At 43.9% G+C, this 18,598-nt stretch overlaps 1 protein-coding gene across 2 annotated transcripts; it reads right to left on the reverse strand.

Moving 5' to 3' along the window:
- Nucleotides 1–1,477: 1,477 nt before the first annotated feature.
- LOC119148235 (early activation antigen CD69-like) lies at nt 1,478–17,418 on the reverse strand. 2 transcript variants are annotated; one of them, XM_037388130.1, is made up of 7 exons: nt 16,914–17,418; nt 16,374–16,541; nt 9,207–9,375; nt 8,347–8,409; nt 6,178–6,329; nt 3,958–4,061; nt 1,478–3,052 (listed from the first exon to the last, which is right to left on the reverse strand). In XM_037388130.1, exons 3-7 carry the CDS (start codon nt 9,346–9,348, stop codon nt 2,947–2,949), a joined length of 567 nt encoding a protein of 188 aa, XP_037244027.1. In that variant the 5' UTR covers nt 9,349–9,375; nt 16,374–16,541; nt 16,914–17,418; the 3' UTR covers nt 1,478–2,946. The 2 variants fall into 2 exon arrangements, with proteins under 2 accessions (XP_037244027.1, XP_037244028.1); XM_037388131.1 differs by lacking the exons at nt 16,374–16,541; nt 16,914–17,418 and adding an exon at nt 10,887–11,439.
- Between the last annotated feature and the right edge of the window lie 1,180 nt (nt 17,419–18,598).

The following is an 18,598-nucleotide window of genomic DNA, read 5'->3' on the forward strand; positions in this document are numbered from 1 at the left end:
CTTATGCAACTTACAAATGAACCTATGAGAAAAATTACAGTTCTGCTGAACTTGAAGCAATCACGCATGACTAGACATTTAGGCCTTCCCCCCCCCGTTCAGAAATGTCTGAATCAGTTCTTGCGATGCTTGTTTATTTAACACAGGCTTGCGTGAGCGTGTCACTGTTGCTCTATCAGTCACCCTTGGACTCCCTCCCTTTGCAGCTTTCTGTGTACATGTAGTGTGTGTCCTCAGCACCTGGTCCTGAACACTACTTTCAGAAGAACCAGTTGAAGGAGAGTGTCTGTGTGCAATTATCACTGATGGGCATGCCAGTTGCTTGTGCTGCCTGAAAGCTGCTTATCTCAAGTCAAACCTTTCCTTTAACAATAAAAATGATCCCTGTGAACTGCCAACACGGAGAAGGCCTTTGGTAACAGAAAACAGCTTAGAGTGCAGCCTCGACAAACACAAAACAAAATCTGGATTTGTACGGAAATTCCATTTATTCAAGACAGTTCTTGGTTACCTTTTTCTCTCAGGATCCCATAGTCAAGTTTTACAACAGTGAAAAGCCCCAAACTGTCCTACGCCTCCTATTCCACCTCCCCTCTCCAACAGCCCCTTTCCAGAAACTCAGTCCAGGAGCTTCCCACATTGCAAGTACTTTGAATTGTTGATACAATTCAATACAATTGAATAATTGCTCATTACATTCCTCTTAGTATTCCATTTGTAGCAAAATATTCCGAGTTATGACAGGTAGCAGCTTTTGAAATGCAGAGTACGAGTTCTGACTTCATTTGCACCAGTTTTCAAGGGATAACCTTAGTGCAGGTGGCTCTGGAAGCACCCGGGTGTGAAACTGGCATCAGTGGAACCTGATTCAGGATTAGCATCTCTACACACAGCACCCCAAAAAGTAATTCAGTGACACACCCTGCCACCTTCAGCACCATTATATAATGCTCTTTTTACAGGAATTTCTTACCAGGCTGCCGCATCATTCACAGCTGGACTTGAAGACCGTAAGGCCATTCCAACCTAAATGCTTCTATGATTCCATGACTAACATCATTAGCAGGCAAGATGTGAGAGGCAGAGAAACATACAACCCTCTGCTGACGTACCTTCAGTAACCAGCCAACTGAAGGCTCCAACAGAACTTCTGGCAGATGTTGCCGAGGCAAGTGAAGTTACCGCCCCCAATTATGGGCTCTACCCTTCTGCTGGAGGTTTCTGCAACACAGCACAACTGAGAGAAGATAACGTAGACTCTTCACACGCCCCCCAGGAATGCAGCAGCCGAGGGCTTGTGCTGACAATGCCTAAGAAGCTTCAGCAAAGGGACACTAGCAAATGGTAAACAGAGCAAGGTCTTAAAAAGATCGGTCAGGATGAGTTTGGTGCAATGCTCTGGGTGATGCTCTGTGTTGAGAAAGGAATGCAATTAGAAAAGGTTCCACTGATGATGTTAAAGGAATGTCCTCTGAATAATTAGAAAAGATATGGTGGGCGCCTGAAGGAGATAAGGAGACCATGAGTCAGGAAATCGTTGAACAGAGAAAGTTGAAAGGTTTACTCCACCTAGATCCCGTCTATTATGAATAGAATGATTAGATGTCACGACCAAATGAATATGTATATAAAGATGTTGTAACCTCTCACGAAAACTTTTCACTGAAAACTTTGGAGCTAGTTTGGCTTGTGCTAGTGTAGTGTAGTTAGTGTAGTGGAATGAAGCTGGGTTAATCAGCATTGATAACATACAGCTGTGGCAGGTTGGCCCATGTGGATAAGGTACAGCTGTGGCTGCTTAAGCAAAGTGGTTGAGAGCCAATGAGGAGAGAGCAGCCAGGGAAGAAGCTGAGAGGAAGAAGCAAGAGGAGAGAGAACACAGGCCCTGGATGAGGTGGCAGCAGAGGGACTGTATGAAGGGTATGCTGGTATGAGGTAGTGAAAGACCTTGTTGCAGCTGGATGGTTTTGAGTGCTGCAACAGGCTAGCTCCCCAATGCTGCATGAAATAAATACCTCTGCTGCTCAAAGACAAAATTAGTCTCTGAGCAGTTACTCTGCCCGTTTTGGCACCAATGGTGGCGGCTCTCATGTCCCAGTCTGCTACAGCTGTCTGCTTAGAACCTTTTTTTCCTGCACTTTGTGTGTAAACACTGCAGTCTCCAGTGTCAGGAGATTTTGGGCACGTAGTGCTTGCAGGGGGTACAAAAAACCCCTGAATATGCCCTTTTCCTCAGTATTGTGCACTAGACTGGTCACAAATAACCCCGCTGCATTGGGGTGGGGGTGCTTTTGGCTTTTTTGCACAAGCTCAAATTTTAGCACGGACAAACCTGGTAAATATTAATTTGAAAGCCCCCACAAAAAAAGGCGGCATACGAAAGACTTTGTAGCCGCTTCCTTTGGTAAATATGGAACTTCTCATCATTCAGACATAGGAAGTGTTGACAGCAACGATGGCCACGGACCGGCATGGGTGCAAACTGAGGACATTAGCTTCATTAAAAGAACACAATTTCAACTGAAAGTCTTTCTATATAAGCATGCATAAGTCTATGCAGATAGTGATACAGCATAAAGTTCAGCAAAGTATAAAACATGTTTCCAGAGAATCAGAGGTGTCCTGGCTGGCTGGTGTCTCTGGCTGCTGTGTATCCCCAAGGCCACGTTCTAAGAGGAAGCAGGATACGAAAGAGATCCTTACTTATCAGAAGATTAGCAACAATCCCACTCAACCCTGAGCTTTGTCAGCCAGCACTGGTAAATATTGTAGGTGATCTGTAAACTGGACTAGCACACTCCTGTCCTAGGAAAGGCCACCTAGAAGCACGTTTTGGAAGCTCGGACAAATCCTCTTCTCTCCGATTTAGGCTGATGGTCTGAGACAGCATAGGTGCAGCACGTGTACCATCACTAGGCTGTATCAATGGATAGTTAAGTCATCGCTTTAGGGAAGCCTGACGCAGATGAAGTACCTAGGCAAAGAGCATGCTGATGTAGAAATAACGGAGTCATACAAGTAGGCACAGTCGGAGTGATTCTGTATGTGGAACCTGAAAAAACACAGAAGAAAACAGCCAGTTTCTACTACCGAGTCAAATATTTTAGCCTGCGCTAAAACAAAAGCTCTGCTGAAGTAGTTCCCAGTTGATTTTGGTCCCTTGCAATATGGTCCCTTGCTGCAAAAAGCAAGGCGAGTGACAAGTCATGTTAGAAAAGCCTGTTTAGCTCATGCAGTGTTACATGAATCTCTGTTTCTATGAACAGTCCATAGCAGTTATCATACAATAACAGGAGGAAAGACAAAACACAGCTCATGATATATCCTGCCTAGAATTACTGAGGTCATAAACAGTCTGGTGACAAAGACAAGGGGAACTGCTGTTTGATGAGCCTGGCACAGAGCTGTTGTAGTCCACACATTCTCTAACGTAAATGGGGAAATCTGGGTTGTCTACAGGTTGTGACAAACTTACTGAAGCAGACAGGATTTTTCTTACAAAGCTGCTTAACCCATCTGAAGATGATTACTCCCTCATACCTGTCACTTCATCCTCTTTCATCCCTAAAAAATGTATGCATATTTGCTAGATACTGTGTATTTCAGGAAGACAAGCACAAAGGATCACAATGGAAACCAAAAATTCTGAAGATCTGAAAAACTACTGAGAAGTCTATATTATGTACTGAAAAATATGTATAAATTAAGGTAAATAGGGATGTTCAATAACTTTATCTTGATGTGCTGAGCTACCAAAAAAAAAACCCTTTTGAATCAGGGACTTCCCTACACTGGTGCTGTTGGGAGTCAGATCGACAATAACTGCAAAAAGTTAATTTGCAAAGTCACAGTTATAAATCACAGGAAAAAGAAAAATCCTGATAAAAATAACATTATGCTGTAAACCCTAATACTACATTTGCTTAAGTACGTATTAAACAATCACAAGGAACTTACTTGTCCATCTCCAAGGCAATACCGTTCTCCCAGTAGTATCTTTCACCTATCTTGTGCAACCCAATCCAGGCCTCTTCAAATTTCAAAAGCTTAGTGAAAGCCTGCTTTAAAAAAAAAGGCATTTTTTATTTTTGTCATCATGAAGTCTCACAATGAGAAGCAAATTCTTCCTGTGAGTTTTGAGGAGGACTAGTTCATCACTTTGTCATCTAGAACACTCCCATAAGCATTTCACTGAGAGTTAAGAGCCTAATTCTGCCTTTAAATTGACCATTACAGTATAAACTTCAGTTAAGTTACTCAGTTCTATACCCTAGAAAATTATTACTGCTCACTACATGCAAAAATACCCCCCCACCATGTATTAGTTGTCTATATATGTTTATCAACCTCTATATATGCAGCTTGGTCTAAATAGGCTGGTACGTACATGTGTTTCTTGCCTTTCAGATGGGCCTGTGGGAACGCCTCTCCTTCCCAATTAGTGTTTTAAGTAACTTACTTTTAAAGGTTTACTATCTGTGGATTTACAGATAAAGAATAAAAGACAGTTCACTGCTCCAGAAGCCTGCAACTTATATCAAACACAGCAAAGAATGATGGAGGACAACAGGAACAGCACTTGCAATGGGTTAATATTACAGAACTCCCTGCAACAAGCTATCTATCATTAGGCTCAGTGAACTTAAAAATTAGGTAAATATTAGTTGTCAGTCTGGACTCTAATGGATGTGGAAAGAGTGCACCGTTATGCGCTTCCACTCTCCTCTAGCAATTGCAATTCAATACAGTTCAGAAGAAACTGCCTCAGGAGGGTCCCAGTGCCATTTCTGTAGTTTTTGGTGTATCTTCTTCTGATACGGCTCATGCTATCCAGCGCTGGAGACCAGACAACACATACCATAGAGCACTGATCTGGCCCAGTAAGCCAATGTCAGTGTTCCTGTGCTTTTCTTTCATAAGTTGTGTTTACAGTTTGTAGCTGTAAGCTTTTTAAGCAGCAGTTTAAATAACACCAATTTCTGCCTAGCCGGTTATCAGCTGTGTATCACAGGCACTGAATTAGAAGTGAAGCTTTTAGATGTGTAAGGAAGAGAGGCATTTACAAATTTGCTAAGAGGTGATCGCTCACAGGGCAGCAATGCAGAACGGGCTTGTTGTAAGACGACGATCTGTCAAATGTGGTTGGAATTACTGTAGAAGAAAGGGGCCTCACGACGGGATAAAATGAGAGACCACGTTCAGTAAGGGACTCATACATGAAGAAAGAGCTAGGCCCTGCACCCTTCTCATTGTTGAAATTCTTATTGGTGCAAAAATATTTATTAGCTCAAGTAAAATTCAGATGCGACTTAATCTGTGTAACTTCACTAAGGTTTCCTCCATTTCCGTACCTGCTACACCACTAGTATGTACCAGCCAACCGGAAAAGTAGCCTTTTGACCTCTATTCAACAATCACAGTAACAAGAAAGCTCAAACATCAATTTATCCAAAAACTTTTTGATGAAAGTAATTTCTCATTGACAATACTCAAAAGGCAGCAGATCTCCAAAAGCACACTACAGTTTTAGTAGCACGCAGTAGCAAGATGACACTAGCACTCACAGACTCAGTGCAACTTGGTCCACAATACAGGCAAATCAAAATATTTTTTAAAACTTAACAGCATGAGAAAATGTTAAAACCAGCTTCAGAAGAGGTATATTCCCACCACTGGTATAAGCATGTGTCTCTAAGAGACATTACGGCGTATCTAAAAAAAGAAGCAAGCATATAAAGACGGGTAATTTCCACTATACTGAGAAACGGTTTTAAATGTTTAGTTTCTTATAGAAACCAAAGTATCCATTTATTTGTCTGTACTGGATGTCGGACAGACTCATACCTGCTTTGAAGGTGAAGGTCCATAGGACAGAAAAGTAAAACTAGGCAAACTCTTCATAACACAAGAGCTTTTCATAGTCGCTCAAGTCAAATGCGGGCACCAAGCAGTGCGGAGTGTTTAGGCACTGCTGCTGCACCTGCTGCAGTCAGCTAGCCGCTTACAGTAACAAAGCAGTACTTCCCACTACCTGAATTCACACAGCTTACTGATTTTACAAAGACTTACAGGATAAGCATTGCATGCCAAAAAAAAAAAAAAAAAAAAACTTTGTCAAGGAAAGAGGGAGATACAGAAGTTGTAGTCTGTATTGTTGTTGGGTTCTTGCCTCATTACCATTTCATCCGGGCTTTCAAAAACAGCTAGCGAGGATCCATGCTCAGTACAGAAGGTCTGACTAGACGTCCAGTTTTTTTGCTCCTCTGGGAAGAAATAACATTTCTCTCTGTAACCTATCCAGTCCCTGGGGCACATCCCAGGTTTTGCACCTACAAAGGCAAAGAGAGAACAAAATTTCTACCTGTTAAGATATTAGCATTCATTAGCATAATTCAACCTAAAATGTAGATTTTTCTGAAAGCAAATGCCACACTAGATGCCAGAAAAGAAGCCAAAGGAAGGGCAAGGGTCCTAAACTTCCCTGCCTTCCAGGCACTGTCTTCAGCTGAGAAACGTTAGGAGTTGGGGGATACAGCCTAATCCTAATGATTACAATCAGTAGAAAGTGTAGGGTTTGGAAAACACTCCTGAATTTCGGAGAATCAGAGGTATTGATAATTGACAATTTATACTTGACACATTTTAAAGCTGACAATAGGGTAATCAACCTCACACGGTTAATTTATTGATCAAATTAATTTTAAGAAATGAAGTTGTCTGAACATCTAAGACTGGTGAGGTATTTCATGAAGAAAAGTTGCTCAGATTTTGCATCAGACCTTAAGCATTTGACAGATCTATGTGAAGGTAAGTAAATCAGGTGTTGATATGATGCTAATGAAAATTGTCTGTTAATGAAGAGGTGAAAGTTATTACCACTTTGGAAATAATGGTTTGGAGAATGGTTCATTGGAGTTGTTCAACAGCGCGTTTTGATGCCCTCTCCATCTTCTTTCTGTCACAGCTCTGTAGGGCTGACAGGATTCACTGGCATGTTTTGTTTCGGTGACGTTTAATTTCTTGCAATGAAGATAATCAATTTCCATCTACTTTGGTTTCTATTTTCCAGACAAAAATAACCTGCCCCGATTGTTACTGAATGGTTACAGTGACCTTTTCTGTGCAGCATGGTGTCTTTTATCATACACCCAGGCTCATGCAGTGTATAAAGCGTATTTCCCCGAGTCATCCTGCTGGGATTGAATTCAGACCTTCTGCACCCAAAGGGCAACTATCCACTGCTTAACCCTGGAGATGGCCAATACTGAAATGAAAGTGACTGGCTGTTACACGAGTAGAGAGGCTTACAGAAAGTGAACTGCTCTCTTCTTTTCTCATCAATTACATGTAGCAAAGAGAGTAGGTGGAGACCCCTTAGCAAATCACCTGTGAGCACTGCCCTCAACCCCTGAAAGAAAATGTGACTGATTCCATTTAAGTAAAAGCCTAAAAAAGCAAAGAAAAATCAACAGGGACAGATGTCACCATCATCCTCCACCCGCTTCCATGTATGTGCGGAGGACCTCACTACTACACCCATGTTGCAGGGGGCAGCCCACAGATATATTTAATGCAGAGATTCAAGAGCTCCCTTGCAGACGAGGCTGTGGAGGCTGCATCGAGATACTCATGCACGCCGTGACTTGGATACCTCAGGTAGTACCGCAGGCAGCACAGCCTTTGCTCCTACAGAAGGGTTCTGCACAGGACAGCAAGTGCACATCTGGCCTCTACTGTGCCAGCGGGAGGTAGGGCTGACTTCTTAAAGCTACAGCATGTAACACAAATGAATTTTTTAAAAAGAAAGAGGCAGAACGATCCCCAAAGACTATTTCTGAAGAAGATGAGGCAACTGCTATTACCTAGTCGTCTGCCAAGTGTGACAATAAAGGAGCCCTCAAGCCCACATATATGAGCAGCCCACACAATAAGCTTGGAATCTATGTCTGAAGATGTGATGTCAGCTTTAGTGCATGCACTAGCTGGTATAATCAGCTAAGTTTCTGGTGACAAGCACAGGCAAGACATGCGTACACCACGGCCAGGCAAGAAACTACACTCTTATGACCAGTAACAATGCAGGGAAAAGAAACAGTTTACCGCTGTATCATCTGGATTTTATCTGCAGGGAGAATCCTCTCTCCTTTTGTATTCTGCCTGGAGGCGTGGAGGTTATTCCATCTTATACCAACATCAAAACAACTGAAATAGTGATGGAAGTCCCAGGTTTTGTCACGCTGCAGGCACTGCAGAGTACTAGTATCAGTGTGTTTGACCGCTGTGATCCTGGACCAGTCAGCAATCAGAGGAAATCTCTCTCATATGGAAGATGTTCCAAAAGCTTACCAGATGGAAGTCTGCATTTAGTGATGAAGGAAAGCACCAGCACCAGCACAACTAGCAGAAAAACTGGCAACAGACAGAAAAAAAGAATCATTAAAGGTTTTGTATATATGAGCATTTAGGCTCAGTCTGTATTTCAGTATTAAATGAGACAGCAGCAGGATAACCGTTCATTTAAGCTCCAAGTATGTAAATCAAAGCACTGTTAAAGTCAACCAAGGCACCCTGAATTGACATTTATGTACCGGACAGTTTGATAAAATGATCAGCTATCAACTAAGTCACTTTTTTTTATTTGTATACAACCTAAAGTTTTCCACAGATGTGCAGATCCCTGTACAGCAAATTTAAGTCTTCCAGTCCCAAGTTTATCACCTCCTCTATGTTCTGCAAACCATTTAGCAAGAACCTCTCAGGAGGCTGAGAACTCGCAGGTCACGCTAACTCCAATCAAGCTACACCCACATTTGGAAAACAGGATTCTCACACAATTCACACATTAAAGTTAATGTTTGTAGCATGGCTGCAGTCTTGAATCAAATGTCTTTTTTCTTTGTCACAAGCAGTCCTTCATGCACAAATTTCAGTGCAGATGTGCAAGCTCATCTGTTGCAAACTACTTTCTCTAATGAGGCTTGGCTTCACTTTCTACATCTTGTCCAGGAGTATTTCATACAGACATTACTACATGGGAAAATGTCCTTTTTGACACAAAAGGATCAAACATGAACAGTTGACACTTGGATCAAACAGAACAGTAATCTTAATTTTTGTGACCACAGCTTTGACCAGAAGTAAACTCCCAGGGACCCGAAACTAGACTTGGAACTAGACTTCAGGCTTCCTGCAGGAAGCTGTCTTACCACACACGCAATATTTGTGCTTCTTGAACCACTCTTCAAAGCATCTCCTTGTCCTCCACACGCATGAACTAGCTTCCACGCCTTGACTGGCATCTTGTTTGGCATTACTGGATTTTGCATCCTCCAGAAATGCTTGTGTCATCTGGGCGATCTCAGTGTCCACCTACAGCTGGGAACAAAAAAGAAGCTATGTTTAGTGAGTTCTTCCCCTGCTGTCCATAGATGAGTGGAAACAGTAGAAATCCCAAAGCTGCCTTAGTCATTGCCTGTACCTGAGGGGATGAGGGCAGCGTGGACGGAGAAATGAGAAAACAAATCGAAAATGAGGAGCTTGTGCACCACATCTGAGGCCCACCAAAAGGAGAAGGTGGGCCTCAGATACACTGTACATACCCTCCTCCCCAGGGAGGGGAGTAATGGGGAGTGAGGACTGCAACAGAACAAAGGGAAGGACAGAGCAGAGGGGAACAGGGTGACAGGGAAGGGATGGGGCATATCAAGGCAGGAGGGAAAGGCCACAAAGCACAGAGCTTTCAACTTCACCACTACCTAGCTTAAAGTAGTTTCATCTGCATGTGAAAAGCTAGGGCAACCTCCCAGGCAAGACTGAACCTGGTCTGCAGAGGGAAGGTCACTGTACCCTTTTGTGCTCGCTCCAGGGAGTGATGTTTTCCTCCGTTTTTCTGAAATCCCACTTTCAATCACATAAATTTAACAGGGAGAAGTCACCCAGAGAAGAACACGCAGCTATAAACATGACTGCATCAGTGCAAAACCATCAATTCATCTTCATGAATTAGGTTATAAAGATCATAATGATGGGGGGGGCGGGGGGAACCAAAAACCTCTTTAAAGGTTGTAAACCTCAAAAGCCTCTTTGGAGGCTTCGACATCTTTACTTTCACTACTGTTATTATTTATCTTAATTAGCGTATGCCTAAGAGGTCGCTTCAACTCCACAAATTCGTAACTGTAATTTGATGCCTGATTCCTAAGAATCAGCTTCCACTTGCGCTCGGTCCGTCCTACAGGAAGAGAAAGAAACTAAGGCTTGGAATTCCATCCCCAGCCAGCTGCTCTTCCCCCAGCGCCTCTGCCGACCGCCCCGAGCACGTCCCCAGGGCGCCTCGTCCGTCTCGCTGCCCGGACGGCCCCGTCCGGCCGCGCAGGCGCGTTCGCCCCGACGCTGCAGCGGGCTGGCGCCGGGGGGGGGCTCACAGGCGGGACAACGCCCACGAGCCGCCACGGCTTTCCGCGGGGCGCAGCGAGGCGGCCGGGGGGGGGTCGGGCGAGCCACCCCCACCCCCCCCAAAACGCTGCTTGAAGGCAGAGGCTCCGCGGCCTGACGTCTGGGAGGCCGTTAAACTTAAAAACTAACGGCTGCGACTTCTCAGTGAGCCACAAAGCACCACACTGACTGTCCGCGACTAAGTTTCGCCCCCAGGCCGCGGGCACCCCGGCCCCGCCCGCCCCGCACGGGTACATCGCCCCCCCCCTCGGCCCCACCGGCCCGAGCCGCCGCGGGAGCCGGCCCGCCCCTTCCCCGGCGCTGCGAACGGGGTCTCCGCCTGCCGCCCGCCGCCCCGTGGGCACGGAGGTGCCGCCGCAGCCCGACCCGTTGCGGCTGCCGCGCCCGCCGACCCCTTCCCCGCCGCGCGGCCCCGCCCGCCCCCTACTCACGCCGTGCCGGGACCGCCGCGCGCGCCCCGCTCAGTGCTGAGGCGCCACTGACACATCTCGCGCCTGCGCAGTGTCCCTGGGCGTGGTCTCTGCGCAGGCTCCGTCCCTTGGCGTCATGGTTAAAGCCTCCGTCTTCGCTGCGTTGCACGTGCAACGGGAATCTGAGACGAAACGGCCCATCTAGCGACAACCGACCCAAGGACTTGGCCGCGTGCGCATCCGCCATGCGGCAGTAAGGGTCCCTGGACATTTCCCGACTTTTAACTAAACGCAGGTGCGTCACCCTGTAGATAAGCGGCACAGCATTCGCTATTCATTCCCCCCTTTTCTAACAGCTATTGTAAATTCTTTTACAACTACAGAAAATCATCATATCTTATGATCATTCTTCAACAGCACCAAACAAAACACTGACGTAATAAACATATTAATACTCCTAAAACTACTACAATAAGTATTATAACAAAAGCATGCTTTAACCATTCTAAATTAGGTAACCACGAAGTCAGTTTGTTCCATATAGCTTCAAAACTCCATGATAAATCATCTTTAGTAATTTCATGCAGGATCTGCACCTTGTTCCACATCTTATGGATGTCTGTTTAATCATTCCATCCATCAGATTGGGAACAAGTATTTTGCCCTGGGTTTCCAGGACATGTTCCTCCTGTCTTGTTTGAGCTTTACGATGACAGTTATTATCACTTTTCATAACTACTGTGGTGGTTAGGTTTAATATTTGTAAATCAAATCTGGGACCCAACTTATATGTTTTATTATCAAATAGGCAATATCCTCCACCATCATTTGGCTTTTTCCAAAAGTCCGGCCAGGTAGGCCATTTGTCATCGAGATAATTTCAGTTTTGAGAGGCCACCCCATACAGGGGTGTTATCAAGCCTCCTTTAGGAAGAGAGGTACATATCCAGCATTCCTTAGCTTTCGTAGCATTAACAATTCTTTGCAAAGTTTGAAGATGGGTATTGTTTACCCATGTTTCGGTTTCTAAAATCTCTACAAGTTACAATTAAGATCAGAGTAACTCTACACAAATATCCCTGACCCTTTTGACAGTATATTGCATTCCTAGAAGTTAAAATTAAAGAAATTACTAATGCAATTATGATCTAATAGATCGTAGTTTCATGGGTCCTGCTGAGGTGACCACAGCCCATGATTTCTCAGGAGCTTTCTTTATCAGAGATAGTGAATCCAGGCTGGTTGTTCTCTTATCCTGACGGCGGTGAAGGTTGTCAGCAGCACCTGATAGGGTCCTTCCCACTTTTCTTCTAAAGGTTCCCTGAAAAAGTCTTTATATACACATAGTCACCAGGTTTAAAGGAGTGGATTGGCTGATCTAACCCCCTGGCCTTCGTTCCCAGTATTTGTTTATTTATAACCTTCAATTGTCCCTGGAGGGCCTTCACATAGTCACACAAATATCCCCCTCCCAACTGTCTTAGATGCTCTCCAGCAAATTGTAACTGGTACGGTCTCCCGTATAATATTTCAAAAGGGTTTACATTTTCCTTTGTTCTTGGCTTAGTTCGGATTTTTAATAATGCTAAAGGGAGAGATTGTAGCCAAGTTAGATTTGTTTCTTGCCCTATTTTTGCTATTTGTTGTTTAATTAAATGGTTCATTTTGTCCACTTGCCCACTAGCTTGAGGTCTGTAAGGAGTATGTAATTGCCAATCTATTCCTAATACTGTACTCACTTGTATTATTTTGTCACAAAAGTGTGAGCTTCTATCAGAAGAGATTGTTGCCGGTACCCCAAAATGGGAAACAATCTCCTTCAACAATCCCTTCGTTACCTCTCTTGCTTTATTTGTTCAACAAGGAAAAATTTCTGGCCAACCTGAAAATGTATCAGTCGTAACTGATAAGTATCGGTACCCCCCTTTTCTTGGGAGTTCAGAAAAACCAACTTGCCACTGTTGTCCTGGATAATTTCCTCTACTAATGTTCACTAGTTTTGTTCTATTTGCTACATTGGGATTATTACATAAACAGACTTCGCATTGCTGAGTCACCTGCTTTATTGTAGTGTATGTTTGCCCTATCAATTTCTGATTTAGATTTTTATATAACGTATCAGCTCCCCAGTGAGTCTTATTATGTTCTGCTAGGGCTGTGGTCCATATTACATTGGATGGTACCGCTATACAACCATCTGCCAAATAAGCCCACTTATTTCATTTTACTTTACCATTCATGTCCTGAATTAGCTCTAGGTCTTCTTTAGAATAGCGTGGCTCCTGATCTGTACCTATAGTTTGGATTTTACTGACTGGTATTAAGGATAAATTCCTCCTTTCCCGCCTCCTCTGCTACTCGATTGGCCTCATGGTCGGCCAGGCGGTTTCCAATTTCCAAATCAGTGCCTCAATGGGCCATCTTATGTTCTTCCTTCCTGGATGACCCTCTTATAACAGAGGGGGCCATTCCTCACATCAAGGTCTGGCACGGCATATGTCCCCACCACTCAACGCCTACTGTCGCGACGGAGGGAAGACACAGTCACTCAATATGAGTGATCAGCAGACTTCCTTTATTGTCTCTTACAGTCACCTTTTATGCCTTCTTATAATTAGCTCATACATATTACAAAAGTTAAGCTCATTATGGGTTAGTTGCCTAAATACCAAGCCCGCCCCTAGTTTCTCTTCTGTAGTTTTCTGTTCCCACCTGCAACATTCTTTTCCCACCGAAATCTTCCTGTTACTGTGTAACAAGGACAGCCAAAGACAGTGTATTTTGCTTTACTTCAGATAAGCTGAGAGCGATGTGCATTTTTGTCCAGCCAGCTGGACTATGTCTATGTGACCCTTTTCAGCTAGCCAGTTGTCCACAGCCTACTGGGTTGCAGCCAACAGCGGAGCTCAAGATTCTGCTTGGTGGCAAACACAGAGGCCAACCCAGTCTTGCCCTTGACTATGGTAGGAGGCACCTGACCAACCTTATTCCTTGTACTTCGTTGTCAATGCAGTTTCATCTGCGCATCCCATAACAAGTCACTGTCATGGTAAAACACACAGATTTACATTAGTAGAACTACTACAGAGTGTATTTCATTTTACTTTTCATGCCAATATCCCCCACAGCCCTGCTGACCAAGGGATATTGTTTTACCTGAACTAGGCAGGCCTTCCCCTTAGCATTCTTACTGTAACAGGTAAAGCATTTTTCACCCTACCTGGAATTTATTTCCAGATATACCTCCTTAAAGATTTCTTTTACTTCAAGGAGGTCCTCTTTTTCCACTTTTCTGTTGAATTAAAGATAAGCTCAAGTATTCAATTTATTTATTATTTTAAACTTTTGGGTTCATTTCTCCTTCTTTAAACGTCTAGATGTTCTAATAAATCTCATCTCAACAAAGATTTTGGTGAATTTGGCATTCTTATTTGTTTTCTTAGTTTGTACTTTAAAGGTTTCAGGATGTTTTCCTGGTGGCCAGCAGCTCCCACAACTGTAACAAATTCTTTTCACTGAAGTTTAACACCAAATAAGTTGGTTTTGTATTCACTAAAAATTCCACCTCATTTTTCCTAGTCCCTAGTTCACCCATACTCCTTGATGGTTCTTTAGCTTAGGGCAATCTCGCTTCCAGTGTCCGCTTTCCCTACAATATGTACGCACAGTGATCCGATCCCACAGGAGAGGGGTTCACTCTTTCACTTCTACCTGACATTCCTCATGTCTCTGCCTCTGCCTCGTTTCCTCTACCAGTTTAGCACGACCCAGCTCTTCTTCTCTTACCTTCTGTACACGTTCCCTGTTCCTTCCATCAACTTTTCTACCTCACAATTATCTAGTAACAATCAACTCGAACCTTTGTCTAGTCCTATTAGATCATCCTGATAAGTCTTTCACTACCAACTTTCAAACATCTAAATTTCCCCATCAAAGATTCACCTTTATTCTCCTCAGACCCATAGCCTGCCCTAAAGGGGCTGCAGCAATTGGGGTGACATTTTCAGGTCCTTCTGCTCAATTGTCAGCAACAGCAACCCCCTCCTGCTCACCATCAGAAGGATTTGGGGCAGGAGATGCCCTTCCTGCTCTGCAGGTTACACAAGCCTGCCTCTGCAACAGCACTTCTGTTTTAACTCTTTCTTACCCTGAATGCAAATCTGCTACTTGTTGCTTTAAGTCTGTGTTCGTACATATCAGCCTTTGCAGGCAAACAGCAAACACCCTGCCGTGCATCACAGCATGACTCAGCCGCACCTCGAGCGGGTACGGGGGTTTGTACAAACTCACCCAAATACCTTAACACTTTCACAGGGTCTTTGATTCTCCATCCGCCCACCCCACCCCGCCTCAGGCAGGTCTTACATACATTAGTACAAGTTTTTATCTTACAACATGTTTAATTCTGGTTGCTCCACAGAAAGAATCACAACCCCGAGCTCCTTCTTTTCCCCCCCAATACTACATGCCGAACAACATCTCTTTATTCTCCCGACACCACCTCCCCTCTGATCCTCTTCCATTGTTAATACTAAAGGAACTTGTGGAGCTAGGTTAATACCACACTCCTTTTGCCACTCGGGCAATTCCTCAGAGTGAAAAACATATCAGCATACGTTACTTCATCCCATTTTTCTCTCGCCTTAAAAATAACATTAATTGTAGCAAAACATTATAATTCAGTGTCCCGTTTAAGGGCCATTTTTCTCCGTCCCCTAACTTGTACAGGGGCCACCAGTGATTACAGTACTTAACCAAAGTTCTCTTATGCACGCTTCCCCCAGGCTGCCCCCCCATTTCCTTCCAGTGACTTAAAACACATTCCAGCGGACTCTTTCTTACTATTCCAGCACTCTGTTTACCCCCTACAATGTTATCCCAACCACAAATCACTCTAATTTCACTTACAGCTCTCTCTCTCTTACCCCAGGACATCCAAACCTTACAGTTAGTGGGGGCATTCAATTTCTTGCCCCCACCGTATATACAATATTTCTTTACACCACATGCACCTTAAAACGTATAGAGGTTTACACTCACCCCTGGGATGTTCAATACAATATTCACACACCCACATTCATATCACACCTAATACACAAATGTTTTTACATTTACAACATAAAATAAGTACAACAACTAATATTTTCTTTTGGTCACGCCTGTAACCTTCTTCTCGATTACTGAATATTCTCCATGCTTCTTCTAGTAATTTTTCTAAGGCTCTATTTTCAGGACGTCTCAATTTTTGCAACTTGCGCATAACATCCCCCTGTGATTGTCCCAAAAAGAGGGATTTTAGTTGCTGTGTGCCTACCTCCAAATTTGGGTCCAGAGGTGTGTGTCGGCGCATCGTATCTCTTACCTGTCTAAGAATTTGGAAGGTGTTTCAGAGGGGCTATGTCTAACCGCGTATAACATTGCCCAATTTATTGTTCTAGGAATCGCTTATCTCCATTCCTCTGGCCGCCTTAGTCACCCAAGGTCGGAAATGCGGATAGAGCTACTCACTCGTTTCGCGCTCAAATGCACGTCTCCACCACGCCCTTGCACTCGCACTCCATCAGGATAATTCAGCTATACGCGGGAAATCGAAATGCACCTCTCCACCACGCCCTTGCACTCGCACTCCGTCAGGATAATTAAGCTATACACGGAAAATCAAACGCTCCAAAGTTTCTGCAGAATATGTAACAGATAATAAAAGTGATTATTGGTTATGAATTATTTCAGATTTTGTTACTCCCCTCTTTTCCTTTTTCCCGAAGCAAAGTTTCCCTTACTTTCTACTATTAGGTCCCTCTTTTTTTTAACTTATCACTGTGAAATTCTGCCTTATTCCGTTCCACCCCCTGCTTTCCGTCGTGAGGCCTCCGGGCTTTTAATAGGATCTGGCAGTAACCTCGGGTTTGCTCGATCTGCCCTCAAGATCGCTAGCGGCCACCCTTTGGTCAGCAAACACCCTTCCCAAGGTACCTTTTCCTCCTGGGGACTACACTGCGCGCCGGATGTCTCCGTGCGTCTTACCAGCCACCCCGTTTATAAACATACCGTTTTATCCGTGGATCCAGCTGAGAAGAGATGGCTCCTCCGAGGAAATCTCCTGGGGCGCGCCTAGGAGCATGAGCTCCGCAGCAGAAATACTCCTGCCTGGCTCACCAAAATGACGTACAGAACTTCACACGGAAGTTATAAAGTAGTGTGTTTATTGCCTGCAGATGCACGGGGGATCGCTCCACCGCAAGCGTACGTGCCGGAAGTGACGAACCATCAAATATTTATACAATAAAACAATGAATATTCAATTAACACCTATACATATTCGTTACCTAAACCCGCCTACTCTTGCTTCCTATGTTATTAGTTTATCAGCCCTTTGCCGACCATCTGGTTTTCCTTAGCAAGGAGATTTAGTGCTCCCTCTAGGTAACACAGGAATGTTTCTGATCCTTTTTATAAATAGCCCCTTTGTTAGAGGAAGAACAGACTCTTTCTTTCATTATTTATTTACTTAAGACTACATGGTCCCTGAGCAAACATACACAATCACACCTACACTCATCTCCAAAATATAATACCTCACTTCCTACTTTCCAGAAGCACTTTTCTGCCTTCACACTTGCTGGTCTTGAGGTTCTGGTAAGGCAGACTCGAGAAAGCGCAGGAACGGAAATTTAAAACACAGCTATGATACAAATTATAAGGTAGGATATAGAATATACAGGCTTCAGAACAGAGGAATAGAATACACCTTAAGAACCTTGGATACTGAAGTATTTATCTCTGTTTTCTTCCCCAGTCCAAGTATTGATACTTTTCTGGAAGTGCTTTTACTTCCATTTGGTACCCAGAATTTATAATTCACATGGTGATCATAGCCTCCTTCTGGGGACAGAGGCATTTCTTTCCTGGAAACTGGTCTCAAGCAGCACATCACTTTTGATTCTGGCTGAAATAAACTTATTCAGTGAGCTGCTTTAACCTGAAAAATTGGTGGTTTTGGGAAGTGCCAGTGATTTTGCAGTGGATCGTGCTCTCTGTTCATCTGCCTGTAACTGTTGGAAGCAGAATTTCTTTCGGTTACTCTGGATTCGTATACTCCCACTGCAGTACTACTCTTTCTAATGACAATACTGTACCCGCTGTTTAAGGGTGCTGCAGAATGTATGTTGCAGAGATTCCTCTTTCCCCAAATAGAAGAGGATCTAGAATTTTGGAGAGGCAGAATTCAAATGTGGGCAAAAAACCCTAAGATCTTGATGTCCAACGGCCTCTGAATAGAAATGATTTGGAGACTAAAGCCTTAATTTGAATGACTGCTGGCTTTGAGATTGGCACGTCTCTGAAGTGTCTTCCATTTTTTAGGTTTACCGTGCATGGCTGGAAAATAGCTGAAACTGGGATACTTGCAAGAAAGGAAGGATCTTTTTAATGAGTCCTTATGCAACTTACAAATGAACCTATGAGAAAAATTACAGTTCTGCTGAACTTGAAGCAATCACACAGGACTAGACATTTAGGCCTTCCCCCCCCCCCGTTCAGAAATGTCTGAATCAGTTCTTGCGATGCTTGTTTATTTAACACAGGCTTGCGTGAGCGTGTCACTGTTGCTCTATCAGTCACCCTTGGACTCCCTCCCTTTGCAGCTTTCTGTGTACATGTAGTGTGTGTCCTCAGCACCTGGTCCTGAACACTACTTTCAGAAGAAGCAGTTGAAGGAGAGTGTCTGTGTGCAA

This window comes from Falco rusticolus, chromosome 5 (genome assembly GCF_015220075.1).
Source record: "Falco rusticolus isolate bFalRus1 chromosome 5, bFalRus1.pri, whole genome shotgun sequence".
NCBI classification, from domain to species: domain Eukaryota; kingdom Metazoa; phylum Chordata; class Aves; order Falconiformes; family Falconidae; genus Falco; species Falco rusticolus.

What these genes read in the sequence shown, in the direction of transcription:
- LOC119148235 (XM_037388130.1), bottom strand. Translation starts at nt 9,348, where the DNA reads ATGACACAAGCATTTCTGGAGGATGCAAAATCCAGTAATGCCAAACAA. An exon ending in GCACAAATATTGCGTGTGTG is followed by an intron (nt 8,410 to 9,206) that starts GTAAGACAGCTT and finishes GTCTGTTGCCAG; the next exon opens with TTTTTCTGCTAGTTGTGCTG. An exon ending in ATTGCCTTGGAGATGGACAA is followed by an intron (nt 3,053 to 3,957) that starts GTAAGTTCCTTG and finishes GTGTTTTTTCAG; the next exon opens with GTTCCACATACAGAATCACT.